The 12,468-nt window shown below is 37.5% G+C and overlaps 1 protein-coding gene across 6 annotated transcripts in view; it reads right to left on the bottom strand.

Moving 5' to 3' along the window:
* Positions 1-1,080: 1,080 nt before the first annotated feature.
* The window catches only part of HS3ST5 (heparan sulfate-glucosamine 3-sulfotransferase 5), a 198,803-nt gene continuing 187,415 nt past the window's right edge, over positions 1,081-12,468 (bottom strand). For all 6 annotated transcript variants that reach the window (XM_074537936.1, XM_074537935.1, XM_074537933.1 and 3 more), the window contains 2 exons: positions 7,403-7,541; positions 1,081-2,817 (listed from right to left, as the gene is read on the bottom strand). In XM_074537936.1, coding sequence (XP_074394037.1) covers positions 1,887-2,817; positions 7,403-7,509 — 1,038 coding nt within the window. In that variant the 5' untranslated portion in view covers positions 7,510-7,541 and the 3' untranslated portion in view covers positions 1,081-1,886. The remainder of the gene's footprint in view (positions 2,818-7,402; positions 7,542-12,468) is intronic.

Below are 12,468 nucleotides of genomic sequence, written 5' to 3'. Positions count from 1 at the left end.
TTTGTCTGGAAGCAGGCAAGATAAATGGCTCCTATACAGGGAAACAGTGAGTTGTATTGTAGTTACTGCAGAGAATTTCACATATGCTCTGCCGTGTTGTGCTGGCACGGCTGCGATGCAGCATGAAGAAAGGGCACATTGCTCACAGTGTTAGCACATATGATTAAAGATACAGCAAGACAAGAAGCAGTCTCTCAGAAGAGTTTTAAAAACCACTTACTTAGAAAAACCAATGCTTCCAAATCGCTGAACAAAATAAACAGCCCATGGGGAACACTTGATCTTATAATCTGAACTACCAGCCACTTTGCTGCCATAGCCCAGAACATTCAGATGTTCTGGACACCTTCCAAAATTTTTGTCTCCATCAATCTCTAGATGGTGGTTTTAAAGTGGTTGGTTTTTTTTTTTCTTCACTTCTTTTTGTTTTCCTTCTTGTTTTAAAATACTTTTAAATTTGCTTTCTTTTTTTTTTTCTTATGAATCTCTAAGAGCCATAAAACATATAATGCATGAAAATATTAATTTCCTGAACTAAATTCTTGTCATTTATTGAATGGCAACATGAGCTATATGTTTATCCCATTAATAACAGTACTCTGATTGTTTTCTTCAGAGCAGATGCATGCATTACCAGATGAAAGCAAAGGTGTCACAATTGTTTCCTGTGACTCCTGAAGCATCAGCACCTTTTGGTAATGAAATCACCAAAACCTTTCTTCTGATTTTGTTCACCTGTCTGTTTTTTTTGGTTTTAATGGGGACTCTGCTTTTTTGATATACCTGGTTACTGTAGGCTTTTGCAGTCATGCTTTAACCTCACAAGTCACTGCATTAATTTTTGCAAAGTGCCACAACAAAGAGCAACAATGTTCTTGGAGGTGTGCATTACACCAGATTTTTAGAAGGGTGAGCTTTTTAATAAGCTCTGCCTCGCCACATGTATCCCTTTCCTCCACAGTCAATAAACCAAGCTTACCTGAGCAAATCTATCTCACACATGCTTATGACCTGTCTAAGCTAAGGGACCACACTGACATACATCAAGCAAAGGTGAAAAGCCATTGCACATATAGGTAATTTTAATCCATTCCATTTTTAAATACCACAATAAATTTAATTTTCACAATAAATTAAATAGCCATATTCAGTTTACAAAATAGAATTACTTAGTGTGAAACCAGTATTTACAAACATTGTACACTATGTACACCATGTTTAGCTTTGCTGACACACAAGTATAGAAGAAAAAATTGTTTGACCTTTTCTTGACACATGATTGACATGCTACAAGTGACACTATGGTCCATACAATAAAACAATAGTGCAAACTCACCACAGGAACTCTAAAACAATGTAGTTTGTATGAGATAAGATATTAATTTAAAATAATAAGAAAATAGTACTATTCACTCTCATTGTAAAAATTCAGCACTCTGTTTAAAGTGTCAGTATTCCTTTAGCAATACACATATCAAATATAGCCTCAAGATTAAGCTTTCCCACAGCTTTACAGACTTTTAACAAGAATTTTTATGGCATAAAATAATGTTCTGCTTAGATCAATAAGTATGTCACATAAACACTTCACTAAGAGAGAGGAACACTGACCCTTTTAACAGTGTCTGACTTTGTTTCCCTAAATACTTCCTTTCCCTTTATTATTATATCTTAAAAGATGCAACTATATTGACAGTAAATTTATGTTAGTTACTACTCTGTAGAAAAATTCGATCCCACCGTATATTTGGTCACACACTGCATTATGTACACGTATGCATGAAAAAAGTTACTTTGCTAGTCGTATCTATGAAAAGTGCATATTTCAGCGGAGGCATCCTATTACATGCCTCAGGTGCAACAGAAAATGTTGTATGAAGTTTAGTTTAGGGCCAGTTAAATGTCCTCCCCGTGATCTGGTAAAATTTTTGATTAAAAGGATGGAAGAACTTGCGCAATTTGGTAATGACAGAGGTGTCCACCTCTGGATGGATGCGTCCCTTGCTACCCGCCAGGCACTTGTTAAAGACAATGTTAAATCGCAAGCAGTAAAACCCTCTGGTGGCATTGAAGTATAAATTGTACTGACTTATCCTCGGAGGAAGATTTAGGAACTTCTCAACCAGCTGGAGTTCTGGCAGTGGTTCTGTGATGAGCCGGTCTCCATCCACAATATGAAACTGCTCGATTGGGAAGTATTTTAACCACCTCTCCAGATGTTTTGTGTAGATGCTGGTTCTCACTGCCTTGTACTTAGTGTTCACTTCGCAGGTATTAGGATCAATCGCCAGCTTCTCAAATTTGTAGTAAGTTTTGTTCTTTCTTTCCTTGCCTTCCAGCACCTGAGTGTAATCAGAAATAGCTCTTGTGGTAGGTTCCCTGACAATGATCAATAATTTGATAGATGAGTTCATTTTGTAAATCCTTTCAGGTACTTCCTCAGTGATAAAATACGCGGGGCTTTTCTCAATTGTTATTTGATGAGGGTAAGAAAAAGGCATTTTTTTCCGGTACCACTCAATTCCCTTGGCATAGTTTTCATCATTGTCAAAGAAGTGTATCTCTTGAGAAGCTTTGACCACTGCGGGGTGAAGGTTCAGCATCTCCAGTAGTGCTCGGGTGCCTCCTTTCCGCACCCCAATGATAATGGCCTTGGGAAGCTGCTGAACCAGATTGTGCAGTCGGATTTGTTCCTTGGTGGCATTGCCCTTCCGAAATTCATGGAGCAGACCTCGCTTGAACTGCAGGGCTCGCAAGGGGATTTCGTCCTGGCCACGGGGTCCAAAACGACCATCAATGGGGCAGAGGGGCTGCAGTCTGCAAGCAAAATAAGAGGTACTTGTAAAAAGAGGATATCTCTCAAGACAAGTTTTATGTACAAAGGAATCATGCTCTTGGGATCATATTCAAATGTAATGTGATGTGCCCATCTTTCAACTCTTATTTTATTATGCCAATGCTTAAATAATTTGCAAATTTTTTTTATTATTCAGTCTGGGTTTTTTTTTTTTTTTTTTTTTTTGCTCTGATTTAGCTGGGGAATTCCTAACTTGACCAATCTGCCCTTTGCCAGCATAGGAACTATGATTACTGTTCTTGGGTCTTCTTGAACCTTGCCTAAATTTCACATTCCTCATTATTTTGTGATGGTTTGGCAGTTTTTAAGGCATTATAAGATGAATTATATTTGGACATTTTGGTCTGAAAATCCAGTTGATTTAAGTAATCTCTTTCCCGCACTTTTCTCATTCTAGCCTGAAGTCTTTCCATTGTGTTGATCCAGCAATGGCTTTTTTAATGGAGAGGAGGAAAAAGGATGAAAACCAGATTTCTAAGCATAACCTTTCAGTATTTTTCTTCCTCTTTAAAATATGCCCAATGTTTGTCTGCCAGTCAGAACCAGAAAGTTCAAGGTTCTGATCCAGACAAGATTAGCAAGGTACAAAAAGAATGGCAAGAAGAGTTTTTAAAAATGCATTTATTACATTGTTACATCAATGATTTTCTTATAATCACTCTTGTATTCTTCCACTGAAGGGACTCCTCCCACTTATTTTGTGTTTTATTATTTCTTCTTTTGCAAGTGCATTTTTGTATTATTCTTTTATATTCAGCTACAATTATTTCCCCTCTTTTCCACTTTCTCATTCTTTGTTCTTGTATCTGATACCACTGGATCCAAGAAGTGGTTCAGTAACAAAAATGTTAAAACTTTACACAACCGTGAAAAAACTCTCATGTCCACTCTCTAATCAGCACTTTGGACATTATACAGGCCAATGTTTCACTGAAGATTAGCTTGGTGTGTACAGAGAGCTTCCAAGGCACTACAAAAAATATTTTTACTAATTTTTTTTGAGATATGCTCTCCAAATTTAAGGATATGTAAGAACAAAGATTGCCTAGGCAATTTTAGTGTGAGCTTGCTGTGCACATATATTATGATACAGTTCTTAAATTACATAGCCACATGCTATTATTTTTCACAGGACCCCTGTCTTAGCCAGTATACCAGATGGGCAATGCTCATTAATAGCTGTTTAGGTATTCAGTATTTATTCTAGTTTCTCAGCATGTGGTCCCTCACTCATTTATTATATATTATTCAAACCCTGCTTTCAGGACATAATTATTTATTTCTTTGCCGGTTTTCCATCCATCACTGCTTGTTGGGGTCTCTAATTTGACACTGATTCCAGGACAATGGATGGTTGGGACAAAGTAAGTCTGATCTCCCTGGCTGACCTGTTAGCTGCTTCCCTGATTATCCAGATGTTGAGAGATATAGCCTGTCCAGACAGAGCCAGGGAAAAAATCCATATGACATTGCTGGGTTCACATGAGCTCTAGCTAAGTCCTGCAGACTAATTAGAAAGTGTGATGTAAAGTGAGTTCCTGTTATGTCTTTTCTCAAGTGTCTAGCTTCTTCTATCCCTTTGCTCTCTGCCATCTACTGAAAAAGCCTGACTTGGTGGCAAAGACCAAGTTTTTTGTTGAATTGTTTAAATGCTGATGAAAACCAGCCCATATTGAGAAAAAAAAGAGGAAGAAATATCTTAGCAATGCTACAGTTTGGTCAGATTGTGGTGTGGTTGGTGGGAGCCTTAATGCATCAGCAAAGTGGCAGTTAAAAACATAAGAAACAGAAGCTGCAATTGTTGTCTTTGTTCTCTTCCCTCTCCTTCTGCGTATTTGTTATTTGTTTTCAAGCAAAGAGGATTCCACAACAGCAGTTCCAGACCCATCTCAACTAATTTTATCTCTTGTTCAAAAAGACAGCTAGCACTGCCTTCAGTGTAACACAACAGCTTGTCAAACAGGGTGGTTTCCTTTGAAAATAAATAAATACTCAAGATATCCTCTAGCCTAAGAAAAAGATTCAATGTTGTTAGAAGTCCTTCCTCAGCCTTTGTATTTCAGGCTTTTTTACTCTTTCCCCCTGATTCTACTCTCTCTAAACAATAAAAAAATAACATTTAAAAGATCTTGGCGGTGGTAAGTAAAGGGCAGATCCTCATAGTTTAATCCAAGATGTAACTCCTACATTGCAACATGCTAATATTCTTAATTGCCTGAGTAACTTTCCCATTAAATAACAGTTCTCTGCTAAGAAAGAGTATATAGCACTTATTATATCACTGAGTAGCTCTCCCAAAACAGGTAATTTCTCAAGCTGCTACAGTAAAACTCCACAATAATTCTTCTTTAGAGAACCCACCATAAACCAATTAATCTCCAGGAACTGTATTTCTGAAAAGTTTCAAAACAGCTGGAGTAGGTCAGGGCAATCTTAATGAGCTGTCTCACCTGATCCAGAATACTTGCTAAATTTCTTCCAAGGGAGGTGTCACAGCAGCAAAAGATTATAAACCTGGTTCCAGCAGGAGTATTTTGTAGCATGGAAATCAGATGTGGAGGCCCCTGGTACTGCCAGTCAGGTAACTCAAAGACTAATCCAGACATGCTCAAAATTGCCACAGAATCTATTTGAGCTTCTACATGTGAAGCAGATCCGTGCACTCAGGAGCTGAAGGAAGGTCGCCTCCCCTGGAGGGAAGTGCTCATCTTATCAGATTTTATGACTCAATGAATCACATAAATTAGTCGTAATTTCCCTTTGGGCCTGAGGAAACTCAAGACACTGCCATTGGAGAGCCCAGTCTGAGGCGATTAAACATGAGCCACCCCCAGCTCACTTGTTCAAATTAGATCAGCATAAATTAAGCATAAATGAATCTGGATTTCTTCCTGTACAATTAGTTATTCCAAAGTCTGTTGAAGCCACTTAGCATCCTTTAACTGAGAGATTCAACAATGATCAGGCAGAAGAATATTTCCAGTTAATTCATCTGTGCCTTGTCCTTTCTAGTGCTTCTTTCTCTCTCTATTTCATAACAAGTCCATACACAGGACTGCTTTTTAGCAGTGTGGTATGCTTCACATTGGGTAAAGCAAGAGAACAAAACTGAATTTTACTGCCATTGGCAACACTATGTATGAAACCAGCGGAATTCATTGCTGCAGGAGGTCAGCGAGTCAAATACTGTGGCTAGATAATTTTATAGCCATCAGTAAATTCTGTAGATGTGCAAGCATAGATAATAGGAGAAGGTTAATTAGACTTCATGCCTCTGAGCATAAAATATACTTTTGCAGGGACCAGTAAGGATTTCTGCCTCCATTTACAGAATCACATTAGTCTCAGTGAAATTTCTACTTCTGAAGTATCAGAGATGGTTTGACCATCAGGGGAAAGAAGTTCCAGGGCTTAATTTGCAATGCGCTTTATCCCAGATGAATACATGGTCTCCTTCTTCTGGAGTGGATTTGAGGAGTGGAAGAAGGTACCCAGTGACTGCCAATGGAGCCCACTGTTACCTAGCAGTGGACCATAGGTAGCAGTTTTCCCTTTCCAAGCACCACATATTCACACAGCATTGTGTGACAGTTTAGAAACCACCCAATACGTTGCATCATTTAAAAGGACAAGAATACAGCATTAACACTGTCTACCTGATTCTGGAAATCGTGTAGGTTTTTTTCATTCATGTTTCTAAATCAGCTTTTTTTCTTTTCTTTGTTGTTTTTGTTGTTGTTGTTGCTGTTATTTTTAATATGTTGTGACTTTGTGTAGCACCTACCACAGCAATCCCAGGCCATTTCAAAGCTGACAGGAAGAGCAGTGTCAGTGCAGGTAGCACTACTGTTGCACTGTCAAAAACCAGCCAAAAGTTAGCCTGGTCAGAAGTGCCAAACACTCTTTGATTTTCTCTACTGTGCTTTCTACTGCTCTCCAGGAAATCATTTGCAGAGAAAACCCACTTATTTAGCACATTCAGCTACAGAAAATACCAGCTAATTAACATAGTTAAAATTCTCAAACCCTGAAGCAATCTTTCAAATGAAATAGTATTCAAAATTTGACGAGCTGCTCTGCAGGCTCATACTTAATTTTAACTACCACTGCAGCACATTAATTGCTTGCTCACAAATTTAGAAAAGGAGATGTATAAATACATCATAACTGTTTTGCTGAAACTAGAGGTCAACACACAGATGTACACAGGCAAAATGAGCTACTGTAATGACATTTTTACTGGATGCTAGTTTATTTATTCTCTGAAAACAAGTGTCAGTGTGTTCAGAATACAAATGGACAAACAGAACAACTTTGACTGGGATGACTGTGACTATTTTCCTGCTCTCTTCTCCAAAGGATAGGAATAAATAGTGAAAACCACATTAAAATAGCCAGTCTTTCTGTCTTCCTCTACAAGTAGACTCTAAGAAAAAATAAAAAGCAAACCAAAAAACAGAGCATGAAAGCAATCAAACCCTTGAAGCAGAAACTCAGACAATCTTAGCCCATTCTACTCAAGAGAGCAGCTACTTAATGACTTACCTATCCAAACTCCCAACTCTGGCAACTAGATATAGGAGACTTCCAATAGCAAGGCTGCCTAGCACAAAGAGCTTCTGTCTCAGCAACGCCTGCTGTTTGAATAGCATGGCCCTCCATCAATCTTCAGGACTTCTTCAGTCTGTAGAGACAAGAGCACATAAAATACTCATCAGAAAGCATAGTATCATAGTATGTGCAGGGTAGTCTTTAATCAGATGTTGCAGCTGATTAGGTCACACTTGAAAATCTTTGCAAAACTGGAAAATAAGTAGTAAAACAACTTATTTTTGGTCTTTTTTTTTTTCCTACTGTTTTTCAGTTCCACATGGTGATGTATCTGGAGTAGGATGGTAATTCTGGAAGTGATAGTTCAGCTGCATCCACCACTACTAGGACTGCTGGATAGCCACAATGAAGGTCTTTACTGTAGAAGCTCATACTATAGTTAGGTAAATATGTTTAGATTTTAAACCTTTTGGAATCAGACAGAATTAGATTTCAACAGATATTTAAATGCCTTGATGTGAAGTAAAGCTGCAGTAACCAGGAGTTAGGCTTGCAGGTCCTGCGTACAATTTATGGAGTTTTCATTGTCCCTATGATATTAGAGTGTATGCTGGAAAGAAATCCGAAAAAGATGCCCTGATTCATGCCAGCAAGTGAACTGTGACAGAACTGGGAAGCAAGTAGCTGGAGTAGGCACAAAAATGTTTTTTCAGCATTAGTGTATTCTATCAGCTGTGTCTCTGCTGGGCATCAGTCTGGTCTGTTCTGTGGAGAACCATTTAAGCTCCTCACCTACATGACACCGGCCTTGACTGTCACCTCAAGACCTGCTGGGACACAAACTGCCACCTTTGAAACAAGCATGCCTACATTCCCAGTTTTTAGCAATACCAAAGCATATATTTTAATTTCTTTTTCTGATGTACTCAAATACTACAGTTATCGAGGCGGTGAGGAGTAAAAAGACATGACCTTATGCCAAGAGGATTTAAGCAGGAGGTTCCCAGCCAGGGTAGAAAGAAGTGCTGAGTAAAACTGTCTTTAGTTTGACTCTTCCTCAAACATTACGTTTATGTTCTGGGCTGGATTACATGTGTGATTTGTGAAGATCTCTTTAGGAGACTCAGACCTGGATTCCTAATACGTTCTTACATGAACTGAGAAGAAAGATCAACTCCTCCTTTCAGAGCACAGTCAAAGATGACATGGTTCTTCATTCTGTACCAGTTCTGAGCTTTCTTGTAAGTATGCAGGAGAATTAAGTTTCAATCCTCTCATTGTTTCACAAGGGGCAAAGCCATAACATCTACCTACTTACCTAAAAGAATGCTTTCATCACCAAATGGTAAATAAAAATATAAATAAAATATAAATTGTAATCACCTGAAATACTGATCCAAAGTCTAATTCCCTTTATCAGGAAATTACTGTATTATGTAATAGTTTGAACAAAAACTTTTTTTTTCCCAAATTTTGTCTGGACTTATTATGAACAATTTTTGATGTCAAGTTTCTTAGGTTTTACTATAGCGAAGTTTCTTTTGCAGCACATTTTCTGCTTCTCCAGCTGTGGGATTTACATGAAGCAAGACTGGGATACATTATTATAGGCATGAAGCTATATACAGAGGCAGAATTTTCAGTGAGATTGCTAGGTTTGACTGGCCATTCCTAAACACAGCCTGAAAACATTTCTTCCCATTTCTGGAAACATCTTTTTCCATTTCTGCTCATGATTTTAAATTTTTGGCCCAGAAATCTCTCTTCAGAATCCAGGATACAGTCAGGGAGATAATACAAGCTGGAAACCCTTCCCAGCAGGCAGCATTCAATAGCCTGCCTGCCCCAGTTTAAAGGTGCAGATGCAAATCATTCCAAACTGTTTTTCTTCAAGTGTGGTTGAAGAGCTATCCTGAAGCACATTTATTTTACTGTTACAGAGAAAGCTTTCTAATTACAACCCACCATCTCTTGATAAAAGAGTCATGCAACGCTGAAATTCTGACCTGACTTGGTCTCTAAAGCACTTCCACTGCAATAATAACAACTCCTTTTACAGTCAGGTCACAGATCAGGATAACCTATCATGCAGGATAACTAATCATACAAAATATATTGTTTTTTATGTAGATAAAAGCAACTCTATCATAAGAATTCTTAGATAAGATCTTTATTGCAACAAGAATAATATAAAACACCAAGTAAAAGTAGTTTGCAATGTAAATAGAGAGACAGAAGAAGTATTACCATCCTTTAAGAAGGAAATGAGAAGCAGAGATACACAGAGATTAAGTGATTTGCTCAAGAAAACCTGTAGCACGAGTGAGATTAAGTCTGAAATAATTCCTTTCTGGTGCTTTAACTACATGGTTAACTTTTGCCTTTTTGTAATATACTTTTTTTTCCCATAAAAATCATGCATAAATTAGGAATTCTGTACATTGAGCAAGGAAGAAAATACGTAGCCAAAGTTGAACTATTAAGAAAAATGCACAAATGCTGCACCTTTGTGTTGATATGTTACTGCTAATTACTCTTTTAACTATTTAACTTAAAAAGATGAAAGAGAAGGACATGAAGAAGGGGGTGAATTTTCATAGGTACCAAGTTTTAAGTATTTCAATGTTGCTCCCTCCAAATGAAGGTTTCACTTCAGTGCTACAGCAATGAACTTTGTCTTTCAGAAAACATATACATATTCAGCCCTCTATACATTAAACTAAAGTTGTTTCCATGTCTTCTCCTTTGTACAGGCTCTTGGAGCCCACCTCAGTCCTGCCTGCAAGCCTTAGTGAGGCTGTGGAGGTCATCAGGCCACAACAAAATCAAATTAATGACAAGCTGTTTCCTGAAATATGTTCTACAAGGCCTCAGGACTTCAATATTAGTGTTTGAAATTAGAGCCAACACAAAAAAACAACCAACAAACCAAACCACAAAACAAACACAAACAAAGAAAATCAAGCAAATCCACCAACCAAAAAAAGCCCAAACCAGTTCCAGTTTTATATTTGCATGTGCCTAAGTACAGAAAACTTTTCCACAGAATGACAAGTATTAAGCACACACTAGAAACGTAAAGATGGCATTATTTATTTGTTTGTTTCATTTTTGTTTTCATTTTTAGCATGTAATTTAAAGGCCATGGAAGGAGTTTTATTCCAGAATAAGACTTTCCCTAGATGTTAAATTTTTCTTGAAAAAAACGTAGAAAAATTATATCTTGACTCCAGAAAAGGCTACACCTTGCAATGGATGTACTGAGACAGCTCTGTGTGCCACAGGAGAGGATTGAAAAAACATTTCTATTTAAGACACAGAGTTAATACAACCAGAATGTGATTAAGGTGAAGCTCCCTAAGGCGAAAATGTTGCTGGAGACTAACACAGCAACACTTAAATGAAATGGAAAGAAGAAATGAAAAGAAAAAAATTGAAATTCTGGGAAGTACTATCAGGTGTACAAAGTTTTCTGTTAGGAATGCATACTTTTAACCTTTACAAGAAGCTGGAAGGCAAGATAAAATATAATCCAAAGTGACAAGACTTTTAGCAGTTATTTGATGCAAATAAGGATGCTTTTAAAAAATTTTGCTCTCTTTTAGGGACAAGAGCTGAACTGTCACAAAAGCTGCTGACCAGTGGGAGGAGGGTTGGGAGAAAGCTGCAGGTAAAACTTTCCCAGCAGATGAGTGCTGAATGTGGAGCCTCCCACTCAAAGAGATGACAAGACACTGTTGCACAGCTCCAGTGGGCTTACTTTAGAAATATCTGTCTTGGACAATTTTGTTAAATATGTATAAAAGAGAGTTCATTCCTGGCTATCTGAGAGTCATAATGCACAAAGAGCAATACAAATTACTGAATGCATGATTTATAAAAATGTGTGAAACATCACGTAAATTTAAAAATGTAGTTTGTAAAATCCTGTGTAAATTAAAAGTAAAATGTGGTTTGTGATTTCAGATGTACATCTGATCTGAATTGTTAAACTGTCATGATACAGTTCATTAAAGAAACATTAGAAAATAGCCTTACCAGTGTGTTGATGTGAATGCCTCATTTAACCCCTTTTCCTATGTTCCCATTTTGCTGGTGAGAGGACCAGCAAAGGTTATTGAGTGAATTGCCAAGATAAGACAGTACAGCTATGCAGAACTCTGATGATAATAATAACTGAAAAATAGATGTACTTGTTCTTGTTCATGACAAGACTGAGGGATCATTGAGGGTATAAAGGTAGATAGTGGCATGCAGGACAAATAGTGTAAATTTTTTATGAGCTGTTGTAAAAGTTAGTTTTTGGTTCAGGTTAGGGGAAAGTCAAATGAGTAAGAGAAAACTGGAGAAGAAGCATACATGTAATGATGGCATTACTGATAAAAATCTGAATTGTGCAGAAGCACAGAAAAGAGAATATGCTGCCATCCCCACTTCCAAATAAATAGACAATGAAACAAGAAATTGCCAGGAACTTGTTTGCAAATGATCAAAGGGAAATTTTTGGACACATGGAGCAGACATGAAAAGATGTTATAGATAAATGAATAGCATGTGGTTGATTATGGATGGAAGTATAAGAAACAACAACAACAACCTCCTTTCTTTTTGCAAACAGGCTGAAGAGATACAGTCCTGATAGAGCTAAGTGATTAATCAAAATGAAGTACAAGCCAAAGGCAAATATGCACAAAGGAGGCTGGAAAAATAATAAATAGGATGTAGTTTTTATTAGCATTTATTGTTTGGTGTGGTTTTTTTTATTATTATTTTTCACACCAGCAGGGGTCAGCTGTTGACCAACAAATATTTGTTGTACACTGCAGAAAGATATTTTGAATTTATAGGAGATTTAAATACAGTGACAGGAAAAAAGTCAGGGAACTTATCACTGGGAACGTTTGCATTATGTCTCTTGAATGTTAACTACAGTTTCTTCCACTTCTCACTGTCACTAAAATTCATACAAATCAAGCACCTGGAGTTTTTCTGGGGTGTGAAATCATATGGTGATTGGGAAAGGAGGGAATTTGTGCCTCAAACTGTGTGCACTCTCACCA

Source organism: Zonotrichia albicollis, chromosome 3 (assembly GCF_047830755.1).
Source record: "Zonotrichia albicollis isolate bZonAlb1 chromosome 3, bZonAlb1.hap1, whole genome shotgun sequence".
In the NCBI taxonomy this organism is placed as follows: domain Eukaryota; kingdom Metazoa; phylum Chordata; class Aves; order Passeriformes; family Passerellidae; genus Zonotrichia; species Zonotrichia albicollis.
This window is presented reverse-complemented; position numbering and strand designations above follow the sequence as displayed.